Source organism: Planococcus citri, chromosome 2 (genome assembly GCF_950023065.1).
Source record: "Planococcus citri chromosome 2, ihPlaCitr1.1, whole genome shotgun sequence".
Classification (NCBI taxonomy): domain Eukaryota; kingdom Metazoa; phylum Arthropoda; class Insecta; order Hemiptera; family Pseudococcidae; genus Planococcus; species Planococcus citri.
Window position 1 is genome coordinate 45,182,867 of NC_088678.1, and position 17,699 is coordinate 45,200,565.

Consider the following 17,699-nt stretch of genomic DNA (forward strand, 5'->3'; position numbering starts at 1 on the left):
ATTTCGGTCGTTGTAATGCAAACCGAGCATTCCGTTCACTCCATAAATTTATGTCGAATCCCCGGTCAGGTGCCAATTGGTAATTTGTTTGCTAAATAATAATTTTAGATAATTTCAAAATAAGTTTATAAATTTAAAATTATTTTAGATGGCTGTTTTGTGTTAAATTAGAGTTATTAATTAATCCATCGTTGGTGTAATTATTCATCTTGTTTGTCTACTAGTACGAAATTTCACTCAATTTAGCAGTAATAATTCGTTTATTTTCACAAAAATGACGTCTGGAAAAGAAGCTGTTGGGTAAGTTTGTTTGATAAAAGCTCTACTTTCACGTTATTAATTGTGAAATCTCCCATTTTATAAACCAATGCTTCGCCGTGTTCTACCGGAAGGTGTTTCATTCATCAAATCTCATCAACACAATTGTATTTCTTCTGTTACAGGGAACAGCCTATATTTACGTGTAAGGCTCATGTATTTCATATCGATCCGAAAACTAAAAGATCGTGGTTACCGGCGTCTACAGCTTCGATAAATGTGTCATTTTTCTACGACTCAACCCGTAGTTTGTATCGTATCATCAGTGTAGAAGGAACCAAGGTGAAGAACAAGTGTTTTGTAAACACATGCCAAATAATACATGCGATGTTTTTAACCAATTCGTACGATTTCAGGCGATCATAAATAGTACCGTTACACCAAATATGACTTTTACTAAAACATCGCAAAAATTTGGTCAATGGTCAGATCTTAGAGCTAACACAATTTACGGACTCGGATTCAATTCGGAGTTCGAACTGAACAAGGTGCACTATTGGCTCAAATTATCGTTGAATCGCTTCATTGAATTTGTATTTAATCTTCGCCTGTACATTTTAGTTCATTGAGAAATTCCAAGAAGTAAAAGAAGCCACTCGTATTGCCGCTAATGCCGCTACCAGCAATGGAACTGCCACATCTAGTTCAGGAGGCGCCGTAAATAATGCCAATGCTAGCCCCGTTACCTCTCGATCCGTGACGTTTTCCGATCCAGGACTTATAGATCCGCCAAACATGCAGCCAACAACGCCAGGTACCACTCCACCAAGCACTACGATTCCAGAAGATGCTACAGATGGGAGTAAAATTCCACATCAAAGAAATACTTCGCTCTCTGCTACTCAGGTTTGGCTTTGGCAAATCTACTCGCCCAGTATTCTGAATTGTGCGATTTGAAAATACATATTTTTACGTTTCAATCAGGTTGAAAGTCCCAAACATCATGCCACAAATGAACATAAACAATCTCAGTCTCCAGCACAAAACCAGAATACTTTAGTTACCACTATCGCAAATACTGATTCTCAATTAAAATACGAAAACGATCGTTTGAAATTGGCATTAGCTCATAGGTAAAGAGTAATACTAAAATCAGAAGTAATATCAAATTGATCTTTTTTTTTCTAATGCGTTTTATTTTATTGTACCTGTAATTTTCAGTTCTGCTAACGCCAAAAAATGGGAAATTGAGCTTCAAACATTGAAAAATAATAATCTCAGGCTAACAAGCGCTTTACAGGAAAGTACTGCCAATGTGGACGAATGGAAACGTCAATTGCAATCGTATAAAGAAGAAAACCAACGATTAAAAAATAGATATATTGAATTGGAAGCCACCAAAGGTATTTCTTGTTTTGTGCATTTTCGAATATTATTCTACACGAATATATTCAATTTTTTTTTTTTTTTGCGAAGGTGGTACCGAAGGAGCAGTTGAATTACGGAAAGAATTGGCCATGTTACGCCTCAGAGTCGAAACTTTGGAAATCGAGTTGAAAACAAAAGACGAAGATATTAAAAAATTAACTGGCCCAAAAACACCTCACGAAGAACGATGCAAAGTAAATATTCAAGATTACTTGTAATGCATATGAAGAAATATTCTTCGTAACTAAAATTATTTCTTTTCGTAGATTTTGATGCAAGAAAATGCAGAACTACAAGCTGGTATCAGTTTGGCACAAACTCAATTGGAAACAGCTCTGGCAGCTCAAGAAACGCAAAGAAGAGTGATTGACACGTTAAACGCTCAGTTGGCAGCTCGTATTCAAGAATTAGTTGGAATTCATAAAGAAATCACGATGGCACTGCAGACATGAGGTCATCGACAGCCGGAATGGCTTTAAATAATTTTCAGTATTTACGTTGTGTATATTGGTCTGCGGATGTTATGCGAACGCAGCTTATAATCCGTACTGTAAATTCTTATCTTCCAAAGTTAGAGGCGAAGTTAACGCAAGATTCGAAAAGTGAAACCCCGATGAAATTTGTGCATTTTTTTATTCCGTGTGTAGATTAAAGCAATACGCTCTTTGGATTAATTTTAAAATTACATACCGCATGTCATATTTCATTTTACCGAATCTACGTATTATTTTTTTTCTGCGTTTCTTACGAACAAATTTTTACGCTTAATTATTTTTATTTGGTTAATTTGGTCTCGAAATTACTCATTTTTACGCTTGCTTGAAAGTATGTATTAGCTTTTTTTCTTTTTTCATATTTCTTCATAGAACTTCGCCTGTTTTATTTGGTAAAATATGTATCGTACTGCCCAATTTGACTGAATTTCGTGTGAAAAAAAATCTGCTAAACATTTAGGTTGAATGTTGATATTCCCTTTACAAAGATAGAGGCATTGGTAATGTCGTGTTTTTATAATCTGTGATGGTGTAACGTGTAACATTATTCTCTTAATTTTTCATTCGCTGGTGACGATTTATATTTTATTATTTTTCCCCCGTTATCATGTGATATATTCAACGAATTAATTGTTAAGAAATTTGCATTTATTAGATCTTCATTTCTTAAGAATTACGAATTACAAACAAAACTTGGCGTTATTTCGTTCGTATGAAAATTTCATCAAAATTATCTGTTTACTGATGACGTTACGTGTAGTAATATTGTATTTTTTTGTTCAGCTCATGCTCGACTAAAGAAAATTTAATGGTAGAAAAATTTTCATTTATACAAAATAACCGCACAAAAGTGTATTTGTAGGTCTTCCAGTTAATTTGTCGAATTTCACTTGTTATGATTCTTTGAAATACTTTTTTATATAAGAAAAAAAAAATTAGAATAGAATGTTGTTTATATCTAAGTTAATTTTACCATCTTTTCGCACATTCGATATGTTACATGAGTTGGATTGAACTTCAGGCAGCTTTTTAAAACGCACACCGATCGAAATACTTAAATACTCAGAGATTCAAATCCAAATGATGTGTTGAACTAGTCAATGCCAGTATTTTATGCTTAACTTTCTTATACTTAGCTTTTGCGTATACCATGGGGCAGCATTGGTTGTTTTTTGTAGCATCAATAGGCTCGTCGTAATTACGTAAAACATTAATATATAGTTTTTTTTTACATTATTTTAAAGCAAAACGGTTGTACATTTTATTTTTTTTTATACTCAATTTTTTTCATTAGCTTTTACAATTTTAAAATGCTAAATATGGCCACTAATACGTAATTTTTCTATCTTAATTCTCCGACTCTTTTCGTTACCTTTTTTTTTTTGTTTTTTATACTTTTTCTTACAATTGATTTGTTTTTTGATTTTATTTATTCAACATCACAACTTCATTCTTGCATTTAATTTTTTTGCCTTTTCTTTTCTAATAACCGTAGCAGCTAAGTGTAATTTTTAAAGAATTTTATATACAGTAACACGCTTGTAGTTGATAAGTGATTTTTTCTTGCCATATTTGTAGTTATTATTTGTAATTTAAACGGATACGTGTAGTTTTTGTTAACAGCTTGTATTAACTATTTTTTTTCTATCTAATTTTGTTTTTCGATACTTGAATATTTACGCGCTAGAAAAATGAAGTCTTACGTTGCTTTAGGTGCTTGTATTTTTCTACGCGAATAAAACATGGCGTGTGAGAAATTGTGTTTAGTTAATTGTTTTTTTCTTCTTTTTTACGAGTTGTTTGGAATACATGTTTGGAGGTGTTTTTTTTTTAACCTAGTTTCGATGAATTTTGTTGAAATAAGAAGAATTTACCCAGTTTCTAGTGAAATTTTGACACTTCGTAATATTCAAATCTGATGTTAAAAATTGTGATTACCTATGCATGTTTGAAAACCCCTGAATGAAAATTAGAATATTTCACATATCGATACAATTGAATGCTTATCGAGATCGAGAATAAAAGCCACATTTATTGGAATTTATCGCATGTTACTTTTTTACATAATTTTCAACTTAAAATAGATAAAAATAGTGTAGAAAATTTATAGTAAACACCTCTGAATGATTAAAATTAAATTTTAACCTATAAAGGATTTTTAAAAAATCATAAATAAAAGATTTTTCATTATATTACTGTAATAACGAGATCTCTAAAACATTCCATTATATTTTTTTTTTTTTATAATTCGAAGATGGATTCTTCATCAAAGGAATGTTGTTATAATATTGCAATATATATTATACGATTGTATTTTTCTTCAAATATACCACTTATACCGTAATGCTCTTTCTTCAGTATGAAGCGTTCGCAATAAAGCGAAGTAGGTAAAAATATAAACACCGATGATACAAAATGTAATATACGAATTCATTGGTATTGTAAAATTCCAGTAGTTTTCCTAAACATATTGAAATGTTCTAAGTATTGTTGAATAGTGTCAATTGGTTGATAAACTTGATCCATTCGATTCTACGAAGAAATAAAATGTAGTTAATTTATTAGGTAGGCAGATGCGCATAGTTCGAATAGTTAAAATGAAAATTACCTGGAGGTATTGTGGGACAATGTTTAAAGCTGTGTTACCCAAAAATCCTTGAATAAATTCTTTCATAAAATCCCAGCAACTGCCCGGAATTACGCTTGGTTTATATTCCACCTAGAACAAATTCACATTATCAAATCTATCCAGCAAGCATTTTTCAGCTTATATTACTTCTAACGCACGTGTAATTATTTTACTATTTACCTCTAATAAAACACCTTTGAAATTCTGCCCCATCGTAACGCTACCAATTTTGATACAAAAGTCGCAAAGTTCATATCTGGGACCTCTGGTTTCAATCCTCTGTCGTTTAACTAACACGGTATTCAACTTGACGATAAGAAAATCGAATAGAGTATCAGCCACCACAGGTATGGTTTTTGTTCCGGTGTCCAAAATCGAAAACACTGAAGCCGGTTGCTCCGAGTTGTGTAGCACGTGAACAGTACGTTGAGTACCTGAAAAAACAAACAAAATCATGAAATTAGCAAATTAGTAGCTAATTGGGTTGAATGATGTTGACTAATTAATAGTAACGTATGCGGGTATGCATTTAGCTATATGCGTAATTTCACGTGTAATTCATCTATGTACACATTGTCCGATGTACAATAATATTGATTCAAATAAATAAATTCTCAAGTTTGTAGCGATTAATCAGAATGAAAAAAAATCAATAGTCGAGTGACATTTTTAAATGTGTACCTATTATTCTTTTTCCGAATCGAATACGAATTAACCGATCTCGTTACACCATAATAAATCTATGAAGTAGGTAAAATACGTATTATATGTGTAAAAAGAACACAGTCCTATGAAATCTGTTTCAAACAATAGACTTAACTTCAATATGATTTTATTGTTGAGTAAGCTCGTTACAATCAGCTGTTCTGTTCGTCGCATAAGACCCATAAATATCTATACTTACAGGGTGTTTTAAGTTTCAACAAAAGAGTGAAGTATTCCAACTAATAACTACACAGCGTAAGTACACTGAACAGCGAGTTGATTGCCCAACTCCTACAAACGCCCCTAAGGCGAAACAGTTCTTATTGAGAATATTTTTTTGAATTTTCAAATCGGTTTTCTCGATTTTTGAATTTTATGAATCAATTTCTTTCAAAATTAGAGTGGCTAGAAAGGGCACTGAAAGGTCCAATCCAAATAAGTTATGAGTTAGCTTTATTTAATAATCAGTGCCTTCGAAAACTTTTTCCAATTTTTTGGTGTTTTGACCGCTTCTAAGACACTGTAAATGGAGAAAGGAGATCAATGCGGATGAATCTAAAAATAAACCAATAATTAAACTTAGGACCACCGAATTTAAAAATAAGTCCTGTAAAGATGGTTTAAAATTTTTTGAATTTTCAAATGGGGTTTCTCGATTTTTGAATTTACTTATTATAACAAATTGAGCTTTCACTGCGAAAGTTTTCAAACTTTTCAAATGTTGATTATTGATTCTGAATCTACCATGTTTGTTGTCTTCGAAACTCGAGAAAAGATTTGCTCTCAGTTTAATCAGTCTCGAGATACATATGAGCTTCAAAAATTTGGCAACTTCGAAAAAAAAATCAAAAAATACGTGAAAATTACAAGGCTCTCCCCCCTTATGATCTTGAATAGGGGGAGAGGGTAGGACGGAAATGAAGGAGGTTATTTTATAGATAAATCATTTTTAAAATGAATGAAATTAGTACATACATAATTTCAGACGTCAACTCACGTATTTGCGGCAAACTGGTTATGCAATTCTATTAACATGTTTGATCTCGTACCACGCTTTGCATGTAATGGGGATTCGAAGGCAAAACAACATTTCATTGTTATGTTGGCTGAACACGATTTTGAAGCAACGTAACATACTAATAATAAATTTTCACGTAAGTTTGTAATGTCGTCGGTACGGCGTACTTTAAAAATCGACATTCGCAACGGAAAGGAGCATCACAGTGATTCAGATGAAAGATTTAATTGGACATGAAAAAATTACCTCAGCACTTTGCAAAGAAAATAAAACGTTTTGTGCCAAATATGAAGGTACTTTTCTTCCAATTTGTCAGTTTTCGTCCATTTTTGTCCGTCTTCGGGAAAATAGGGGGGATTGTTTTCAAAAATGACCTACTATAGAAGTAGATTGTTAAAGATTCAATGTGTGTGGGTATCGAATTACAGGTTTTTAAGAACGCTGATTTAAATTCCATCAGCTATTTGTCTCGTATAGACTAAAAATAACCCTACTAAGGTGAGAGGAGGAGGTACAAAATTCAAAAATTTTTAAAAATGCAAAACAGTATCGAATACTTCATAGGTTTTTGAGGACGCTAATTTTAAATTGGGATCAAATGGTTTTCTAAAATGAATTCTTCGCACATAAAAACTCAAATTTTGATGACGATAATTGCTGCACTTCTTGAAAATTTTTAATTTTGAACCTTGCCTTTCGACCCGTTTTGGGGTTTAAGGTCAAAAATATTCTACAAAAAAAAAAAAAAAACGCTAGTAATTTTGAATATTCCCTTTTGGAACCATTTTGAGGTTTGGAATGGTCTTCAAAAATGAATTCCGCGTCCTTAAAAATCCAGATATGTATATGCTCACATCATATTGTACTTTTTGTTGGAAATTTTTTTTTGCACTTTCTTCTTCAGGCAAATTTTGAGTTTTGGAGCCAAACGGCAATCAAAAATCAAATGGACTATGGATTTCATGAGCTGCACACATTTCTCACGTCTCCCCTCTGTCAACCCACGGAAAATTCTACATCACTTGTAAATCAGCATAAACTACCAGTTGTTAAATCCCTATTTTAGGCAATAAAATTGCTTCATTTTCCAAAGAAGGAGAATGAACTAGGGAACCTAAAAAAAAAGAAAAAGAAAAAAACACTTTAGACCTCAACCTCCTACCTATTACAATGGCTTACACAGAACTACCTACCATCGTTATGTTAAAAATGTCAACAGTAATAAGGAAAAAATTTTCTACGATGGCAGTTCTGCCTCTGCCGTTAGCAAATTAGAATGTAGATCGACTCACCAACACAGATATAGGTTATTTAGTTACTTAAAATGCTTCATCTTCGAGTCAGAACACCCTGTATAATGGCATGGTTGGTATATCGTATCACATCGAGTATAGTTTCGCATTGAAAACGAATTTCACACTCCGCTCGCCTGCATATTGATCAAATGGCAATGTGCCATACGCTAGTATTAAATAAGACACATACTCGCAATGATGCGGGCTGTATATTCATACCTACTATAAGGTAGGTAGTAGGTAGGTACCCGTTTTGGATAAAATGCGGGTTTTCATTCAGTTTACGCGAACGTCTGTCTTTGCATTTCACCAAATTAAATAAACTTATGGGGAGTTACGCTATTATACTGTATAAGAGAATTTTCTCCCAGAATTACACCAAAGTTATCTAAGTTATTTTCAAGTTGGCCGAATTCGTTTCTTCCATCAAAATTACGCGCCAAAGATTATAAATTACTGTAATACTTATTACTCTACTCAGCGGTTAAAAATAACAAAACCACGATGAATATACTCGCAGACAAGCTTTGAAAGATGCGATGTTGTTGAACTTTGAATCGATACACAACTCAACTTTCCTTTCTCGCGCTATAAAGATATACGAGTAGTAGTACATACCTTCTTCGCCAAAGTTTAACGTTATATATTATTATAACTGCGCTTTAAAATATCATCGTTGAGTTTTCCTAAATCTTATTTACAAAATAGTCAACCGAGTAATGAAATTTACCTAGATACTTGAAAAGGAAATGTTGACGGAAGTGCAACCGTTACAACAAGTTTATCAGCTTGTCTCAATAGTCAACGTGGATAGGTAGAAAGATTGAGAAATTCTTATACTGTAATCCCCCTCCCTCTCAAAAAAAAAAACAATAAAAACAAAGAAATGCAGAACTAGGTAATTTTAATAATTATTATTTTTCAGGGTCATGCGAATAAGGGTCTAACTCTTAAGCATATAATTGCCCATTATGTAAGTCAATACTGACAGACTAATAGAAAAGCCAACAGGCTAAGGCTAACTTGAAGCTGAACAAAAACTAAGCCATAGAAAAATCATGTAAGTACATACATTAGGGTTGATCATCCCTCAAAAAAAGTCGACAGATTTTGACCAAATTTAGCGAAGACTTTCATTTCAAGTTGAAAGTTACTAGAGGAAATATATGGGGCCCTCAGGCCCAAAGAGGGGATATTTTTAAAAATTCGTCTTTTTTCATTCTAGCTGATAAATTACTACCAGCCTAATAATTTTTGATAAATTACCTGTAATTTTTTGGAAAATTACCTGTAATTTTTGGTATATTACCTGTAATTTTTGGTAAATCACCTGGTAAATTACTTGTAATTTTTGGTAAATTACTTGTAATTTTTGGTAAATTACTTGTAATTTTTGGTAAATTACTTGTAATTTTTGGTAAATTACTTGTAATTTTTGGTAAATTACTTGTAATTTTTGGTAAATTACTTGTAATTTTTGGTAAATTACTTATAATTTTTGGTAAATTTCTGGTAATTTTGAATAAATTGTTGATACTAGTATGTAACATTTTGAAATATTACTGGTAATTAAGTAATTTTAGGTAAATCACAACTTACAAGTAATTTTTTATAAATTGTTGGTAATTTTTTGGGGGAATTGCTGGTAATTTTTGGTAAATTATAAATAAGTAATTTTTGATAAATTACTGGAAATTTTTAGTAAATTACTGGTAACTTTTTGCCAAATTACTGGTAATTTATGGATAACTACATACTTACAATTGTTGGTAAATTTCTAGAAAATTTTTAGAAAAGTGTTGGTAAATTAAAATTACTGGAAATTTTTGGTCACGCACTGGTACATAGGTAATCTTAGGAAAATCACCGGTAATTAGTTTTAAATTAGGGGCATTTTTCAGTAAATTACATAAATGTACAAATGATTTTTGGTAAATTGAATTTCTGGTAATTTACTAATAACTTTTAGCAAATTATTGACGATTTTTGATAAAATTTTAACGCTAATTTTTAAATTATAGGTAACCTAATGTAATATACTAATAAATAACTTCAAGAAGATAAGTACATAAAGTATTGGAAAATCTTGGCAAATTAGATACTCGTAATTTTTGGTAACTTATTGGTCGGTGGTCGTCGGTGTGACGCTAAATTTGGAATACGAAGAAAAAATCGTTGAATTTTTAATTTTATGTAGACTTTGAGATACTTGGCGGATAAAATCTGACCAAATTCTAATATTTTTAGTATTTATAAATTTACAATATTTTATCTAATTTTCAAGAACTTGGTAAAAATTACCAATATCTGACACTTTGAGTATAAAAAATCCTGTAAGAGTTCCTAGCAAGTTCCAAGCAATCCATGATAAATGATTTAAAACTTTCTTCGGAGAAGAGACTTTACCCCATTCTCTTGAAGAATGTCTCAAAATTCCTATATACCTGCCTACGCTACCTAACTACGTTCGGGTAAGTCAAGCGATCCGATGGATGACGCTTTGGATAATCATATATTTAAAAATTTGAAGTTCAGCTCCAAAGCGGGTAGGTATAGATATGTAGGTATAACGCCGAATCAGCGTTCTATCGCCCAATTTAACAAATATAAATCCATATAACACTTCTGAAAACGCCTTCGGGGATACAAAAAACATTTAAAATTCGTAATAAATCTTTCGAATAGAAAATTTAATTCGAAAATTGAACAAGTATTCATCGACATTAAAATTTATCCCGCGCGCATGCTATAATATAGGTATATAGATAGGTAGGTGAGCTTTTCAAGTAAATTGAAAACAATAAAAGACTCTCTCGTCAAAAGCTCGAAATTTCCAAAACGTATATTCGTGCGTTAGGAATATAGCATAATAGGTACTATAAAAAAGCACCATAAACATATTTTGCGAAATTTAACAAAATCAATTTCATTTAAAATACTATAACTCAAAATACTGGCATGGCACACGATTCAGCCTGTCCCCGTAGTCGCGGCGCAAGTACAGACAAAAAGGTACGCCTATAGTTACTGGAAGGGTAAAGAGATGGAATCACCGTCTCCGAAAACGCGAATATCAATTGAAACCAACTTTCAGTGTATACGTGTGGTGCACTGAAACGCACGTGGTTTTCAATATTTCGCTGCTTCTTGATTTTAATTTTTTTTATCATTTCGTTGCACGTTTTGTATACTTGATTTCTATGATTTTAAATTTTTTTTTGTTATGTTATTGAGCACGCGTTCGACATATTGCACACTTTCGTTGTATTATTTTTTCGTCAATTTTATTCCATCATTTTTTTATTTATTCGTATTTGATTTTCAAACGCAAATAATTTAGCTATCACCAATGCATGTCACTTAAAAAGTCTGCACATTGCGATAAAACTAAAAAAAATTCTAAATCCAACATGCATTCTCCTCCACAATACATAGTGAGTAATTTTTTGCAAAATAAGACGAATATGTACATTGTACGTATTCGTCTTTATGGATTTTTAAGTACATACGTTATATGGAAGATATTTCTAATGTGGTTTATTAATCGAGGATGTTTTTATTTATTTTTTTAAAATTAAGTAATAATAAGTAATAAGTAGGTAGGTATTTTTTATGTATACTATCATCGTATTGCACCGCTCTGATTTTTTTCCCGCTTTTTTTTATCATTCTCATACATATTTTTGCTACTTTTTTTTTTGTCTTCAAAGTACGAATCAAACTTAATTTTTATGATCTGTTTTACAGAGGATTTGTTTTTCTCGTCATCAAATATTTTCGGATTTTTGGTACTTGCAATTTTTTTAAACCGGTTTATTTTACCATTAGGTACTTAATTGAAATTATTTATACTGCCTACTTACAATTTCAAATACCTAATTCAATTTAGACTGATACTAGAAATGTTACCAAATGATTTTTGTTTTTGTTTTTCTACATAAGCAATGCAGGACGAAAATTAAGTTTATCAGAAAAATTCGTCGAAAAATCATCATAGATCGCAGTTGATTATTATTTGATGACGACAGACTTGTGTCTCTAGAGCTAGATTCATAATTTCAAGCAGATGTAAAAATTGTAGTGATCAAATTGAACCCCAGTTAGAAAAATTGAAGAACGAAACACTAAGAATCCAAGATACAAATATGATTCAGGAGAAAAGGTAAAAATATTGAATCACAAAAATTGTAAAGAACTGCAGCACTAGAAAATCTAGATTAGGGAGTTCCTTGGTTAAATGTTTTTTCCCCTTTGATCATTTATGGAAAAAGTTTATGAGATCCAGATCGATTTATTTTCTTGGCGGTCTTTTCCTTGGTTGGATAAGCACGAGGACGACATGTCATCAACGTTTTCCTACTGATAAATATGAGAAATGAAGCACCAAACGACATGCTCGTATAGTATAAGTTCCTTCCTCGCAATCTATAAGAGGAGGGGGAGGGGGGTTCAAAGCTCCACATCATTCTACCGACTATTCGCGTATAATTTCTTTGACCTAAAACTTTTCTTTTTTTTGCTCTGTCCTTTAATTCATTACATTTTGAGCTAATGAAAGTATCACTTTTGAGTTTATAGATGGTTTTGACCATTTTGTTTTTTCTAACTTATTTTCAAAAGAAACGAGACCCACAAGACATTTATCGCCCAATTTATGAATTATGAACTTTCGCATCAAAAAATCAAGGATTCCATACAATTTTAAAGGCTACAAAATAAGACTTTTATGGGATAACGATCATCAATGTGTTGTAAGTAGGAACCTATCAAATTTGAAATTTAAAATAAGTCAGCTCATAGTAAGTACAAGTACATATAATTTGAAAAAAATTGAAATACGTTTATCAACATAAATTTCAATACTTGAAAATTTTGAGTTCTCTATATTATACGAGAATTAAAATTCGGTTTTTAGAAATTCAGATAACGTTGCCCTTTTGATATCCAGAATTTGGGCAATTTTTCTAAACGAGAATGATCTTGACCCAAAATTTAATTATGCCCAAATTTTCAAGAAAAGCCCTGGTGTTAAACAAACAATATACCTAATGATACAAACGTAGGACAAAACAATTTTGCCGACATTTTTTTTCGGATCCCTACGCAAATTTTAAAGCTCCCCTCCCCCACAAAATTGACGTATTCGAAATTTATTTAAGACACATTTTCAAGTCAACATTTTTCCATTTTCAAAGTACACTAAAAAATAAAGAAAAATCAAAATTCTATAAATGGAAAATTTTATGGATTTAAAATGGAAAGAAGTAATTCGCAAGTTTGGCTAAAAATTCGTTTTTTTTTTTGAAAGTTTAAGCGAAGAAACATTTTTTTTTACTTTTTTTTGCAAGTTTGCCAAAAAAAACTTATTTTAGCAAAAAATGTAAGATTTTTTGTCCATTTTGTGCAAAAAAACCTTTTTGTAAGTTATAGCAAAATTCAGTTTTTTTTGTCAGTTTATCGTAAAAAAGTAAGATTTTTTTTGTTAAGCCAAAAAACAATTTTTTTAAAAATAGGATTTTGAATTTTTGCAAATTGGACAAAAAATTGTTTGTTTTTTTTTTGGACGAGTGTACCAAAAAACAATTTTTTTTGTAATTTTGACGAAAAAGAAAGACTTTTTGGTACATTTCCTCGAGAAGGAAAATGTTTTTCAGTTTTAACAAAAACATAGTATTTTGTAAGTTCAAGGTGAGAAAACATAATTTTTTGTCAATTAAAATTTCGGAAAAGAATCCAGAGTTTTTTAATAATTTTTTCCAAAGAGTTGTATTTTTAAAATTCTGACAAGAAGTAGAGTTTTTGCCAAACCTAAAATTACCTTTTTTGGCGAGTATGCCGAAAAAAGTTTTTAGCGTCATTTTATCAAAAAAGTAGGATTTTTTGTTCATTTTGTCAAGAACCAAAACATTTTGTAACTTAATTTTTAACAAAAGAGCAGAATTTTTTGCAGGAGGAAAAATTTTTTCATTTTTGCAAGTTTATGGCTAGAAATCAGGATTATTTGCAACCTAAACAAAAAAGCAGGGTTTTTGCAATCTTAGCAAGAAAACTGGACTTTGGCCATTTCGTCCAAAAAAAGTTGGACTAGATATACAGTTTGGCAATCATGACGAAAAAGCAGTCAGCAGCACGACAAAATTAGTGAAAACAGTATAAGCAGAAATTTTAAGCAGCCTGCAAGAACAGTTCAAAATGGTCAAAAAAAAAGTCTAAATAAGAATTGATAGAAAAGAAGTTCAAAGTTGTACATGTAACATGTCCATTTTTTGCATCTCTGTTAACAGATTTTGATTTTGTCATCGTTTGAGCCTACCCAAATTCACCTTTAGGATTAAAAAAAAAATCATTGTGAGTGAATTTTTCTAGTCAACCTGTGCAATTATTCCGTGTATCATTCTGCAGTGTGTACACCCTGATTACTTGAAGTAGAGTTTTAAAAAAAGGAATTTCTTCATATCTCCGCTAGTTTCTACCAACTCATAAGTAACAGAAAAAAAACCCTCATTGTAGTATTTTCAGAACATCTCACGAATACGCTTACTCGTACTCAACCATACGTATACGAGTATGTTCCAAGACAACCATTAGAAGAAAATACAAAACTCACTCGCACAATTTAATTCTAAACGATTTCGTCTGGGGGATATGGCTGACATAGCACACCATATAACCTCTGACCTAAAGAAAATGCCCTATTGTCGACAATGGGAAAGTTACCCGGAAAAAGTTTTCTTTACCTACGTATCTCAATGTATAATGATTCGCGTTGAAAACGGTGAAAACTTTTCTTCGGTGGAAATGAACGGTGACGTTTCTAGGTTAAAATGCTTTAATGCCAATATACTCGTCGTATATGTGTACGTTACGTATAATATTTTACTTTATAACTCCGTATAGTATTGCACGAGTTTAACGCACTCTTCAAAACATCTATACGTATAATGTACACAGTTTTAAATATCAAATTGAAAATGATAAGGAAACAGACGAGTAGGCTACTGTTTTATCTAATGGTTAAACACCACAGCTGACAGTTTAACCGCGGGTCATTCGATCAAATTATCACAGCCATGCGTGTAATTTCGCAATTAAAAAGCCGGACTGAAGATACCGATGGCCCCTTACTAGTTGTTCTTGTCTAATGTTTTGTACTCGTGTAACATTCCTCACAGTCGCAAGCTAAACAATTTTTTAAAAATAGAATAAAATATCATTCGATCTAGTTACGTAGATATGTATGTACAAAATAAGTCGATCGATTGGCTCACATTCGTGTCTTTATAAAATTGGAGATTTTTTCGGACGAAACGTTTTTATGACTTTTTTTTTCTTTTTTTTTTAGTATACTAATAAAAAAAATGTGCGAAATGGATTTACGATACTGCCGGTATCAAGTTTTCATAGAGTTTTGCAAACTTTCTAACTACGTGATTTGAAAATATAGCCATAGCGGCTTAAACATTCAGCCCGTTGGCTCGACACGAGTTTCGTATAAAAAAAAATGGTCGCGTTTAATCTTTTGCGAAAATGCTAGGCTATCATATTACGCGATAATGCCAGACATGAATTTACTTTTTCAAAGTGTAGGTATATAGCTAATTCTAAAATCACATCTCATTAACATAATACAGCATTTTAAGAAGCATTAAAAGTGTACACTGTGCACGAATGTAAAGGTAGAGAAGAGATATACTTTACCTATAGCTATTCGTATTAGTACTTAGGTAGTATAAGAATATAAAGGCAACGCTAGAGTATAGGTAGCGGCTGCTTGGGATACAGATGAAATAAATAAAAGCTTTTTCGGTCAACTTTATACGTAATAGCGATAGGTACCTAGCGTATATAGATTTAGAAGTAAAATTTTGGCTTTTCGTTGAGTTATAATGATGTTGTAGCAGGCAGCAACGTAATAAGACCATTTTGCGAAAACTTAAATGCCGCCAAAATGAGCGTATCCATACTCTTTTCTCTCGTCTCTGTGTATATCGACCCCTGCGCTTCGTGTGCTTCGACAGAACTTAATTGTTTTAACCAACGATATTAAACTTATCGAACGTTTTCAAGGAAACGTTTATGTAGGTCGTAAAAGCATTTAAAGTCGAAATCCAATTTAACCGCAGTACCATTAAAATCAAGTAACATTACCAAACTTTCAAATACGCCTCAATATTCAAATTAAAAGGTTCAAATCGATCGCGCTGTTATGACATTATAATGGTCGACTTGGTTTCTCTCTGTTTCTAGTTGTTGTTTAATTATTAAGGCTACTTAAACTCGTGTTTCCTATACTCGTATAGATACATATCATCTGCTGTACGACTAGGTACAGTGAAACGAATACTATCCATACTCATCATCATCGTTATCCATGGATGGAAATATTCTTCCGTTAACCGTGACATATTTAAATTGTCCCACTAGCGCCAAATTCCAACAATTTGACGCATAGTACTTTATTCGTTTGATTGATAACGCCAATTAAACATTCGCGTAGATTTCTGCGAGAAAACAAATTTACGCTGGACGGGATAATTGCCGATGAAGTTTTATTATTCCTCCGTCAGATGATGGAATATATTTCACAATTGAGATCCATAAATGGATATTAGGTAGAGAGTTTCTGTTCTGATGCGTAAAATATCTAGGTACTTATTTTGATTATTTGAACAACTGCTCAACGATGAAAAGCAGCCAATTCAAAATTTTGTCAAGGAAACAAATTTCTCAAATTGATCTACCTATTAATTATTGATACACACAGCGACGGAAAATTATTTGGGACCGTTGAAACGCTCAGGTTTAAATTATAAATCTAAAAAAATTGAGATCCAAAACAATTTTTAGAAGTACCTAACTAAGAGTAAGAATTCAAGGTTTCATTTTCCAATACTTCTAATACATAGAATTTCTATAACAGATTGTTTCCTTCTTTTCAATTCAAAGCATTAACAAAGGAAACATCCCAACCAGCAGAAAATGTTTGGTCCAAACGAGGAAAATTGAAACGAGCATTCAAGAATTCAGGTACAACGTGAAAAATATGAAAATTTGATGAAATTAAAGCAGACAACTAAAATTTGATTCAAAAAATGAAACATTTTATCATACACTTAAGACCGCATGTTGAATTTCAAGTGATGTGCCGGGGGGGGGAGAGACTGAGGGTTATCCAACTTTTCTCGACAGATTTTCTATTTGCCTTACTGCATCTAGGTGAATTTCAGGCTTATTTTAGTATTCTCCCTGGACCTTTCAACTCAAGCTGGACTCTTCACTAACAATAAGCGTAATTTGTGAACAGAAAAGTGTGTCAAAACAGATGGTGTGAGAAGAGAGTATAAACTTTGTAAACTTCGGCCCTTAGTGGATAATCTCTTTGCAACAACATACCTAGCTATTACCTACAGTCTAGATATTGCACTACAAATGAGGAGCTCATTGCAAAAATAGCCCTTGTCCAAAATGAAAATAAAAACCAAGCAAGACAAAAAACCACTGTAAAGTCCTGATGAATTGGTATAGTGTATTCAAAGTGATTTTTTTATCAACTTTAGTAATTCCTGTTACTCTCAGAAAAACTTTTAGAGGGCTATCATACTGATGCATACATACAATGCAGTGGAGAAAAGAACCTCCCCAATTTTTTTCCAAGTGACGAGGGCTATTTTTGCAATGAGCTCCTCAAATGCTTAGCGAAATTGTATTTTTTTAATTAGGCTACTGATGTAAGGTGCACCGAGGAAGTCAGAACACCTGCTCTAGCGTCTAGAGGTTTATATCTGCCGAAGTGCTACTTAAGGTGACTTGAGGGTACTACACCTACTTCATCTCCGCATGAAAATTTTTGCAGTCCTGTTTAATTTTGCATG

At 32.1% G+C, this 17,699-nt stretch overlaps 3 protein-coding genes across 3 annotated transcripts in view; 2 read left to right on the forward strand and 1 right to left on the reverse strand.

Moving 5' to 3' along the window:
• The first annotated feature begins 78 nt into the window (after window positions 1–78).
• On the forward strand, window positions 79–3,937 carry homer (protein). Its single transcript, XM_065350621.1, has 8 exons — window positions 79–300; window positions 444–600; window positions 675–806; window positions 880–1,164; window positions 1,243–1,391; window positions 1,480–1,661; window positions 1,735–1,880; window positions 1,953–3,937. Exons 1-8 carry the CDS (start codon window positions 275–277, stop codon window positions 2,136–2,138), a joined length of 1,263 nt encoding a protein of 420 aa, XP_065206693.1. The 5' UTR covers window positions 79–274; the 3' UTR covers window positions 2,139–3,937.
• A 255-nt stretch (window positions 3,938–4,192) lies between these two features.
• The window catches only part of MED20 (Mediator complex subunit 20), a 57,901-nt gene continuing 44,394 nt past the window's right edge, over window positions 4,193–17,699 (reverse strand). The window contains exons 3-5 of the mRNA XM_065350638.1: window positions 4,990–5,243; window positions 4,789–4,899; window positions 4,193–4,712 (exon numbers count right to left, since the gene is read on the reverse strand). Of these exons, the coding sequence (XP_065206710.1) occupies window positions 4,611–4,712; window positions 4,789–4,899; window positions 4,990–5,243 (467 nt within the window). The 3' untranslated portion in view covers window positions 4,193–4,610. The remainder of the gene's footprint in view (window positions 4,713–4,788; window positions 4,900–4,989; window positions 5,244–17,699) is intronic.
• LOC135836044 (facilitated trehalose transporter Tret1-like) overlaps window positions 10,903–17,699 on the forward strand; it is a 48,646-nt gene continuing 41,849 nt past the window's right edge. The window contains exon 1 of the mRNA XM_065350619.1: window positions 10,903–11,261. Coding sequence (XP_065206691.1) covers window positions 11,181–11,261 — 81 coding nt within the window. The 5' untranslated portion in view covers window positions 10,903–11,180. The remainder of the gene's footprint in view (window positions 11,262–17,699) is intronic.

Coding starts and splice junctions, on each gene's coding strand:
- homer (XM_065350621.1), top strand. CDS start 275: ATGACGTCTGGAAAAGAAGCTGTTGG. Junction 1,165..1,242: donor CTTCGCTCTCTGCTACTCAG/GTTTGGCTTTGG, acceptor CGTTTCAATCAG/GTTGAAAGTCCCAAACATCA. Junction 1,662..1,734: donor TGAATTGGAAGCCACCAAAG/GTATTTCTTGTT, acceptor TTTTTTGCGAAG/GTGGTACCGAAGGAGCAGTT.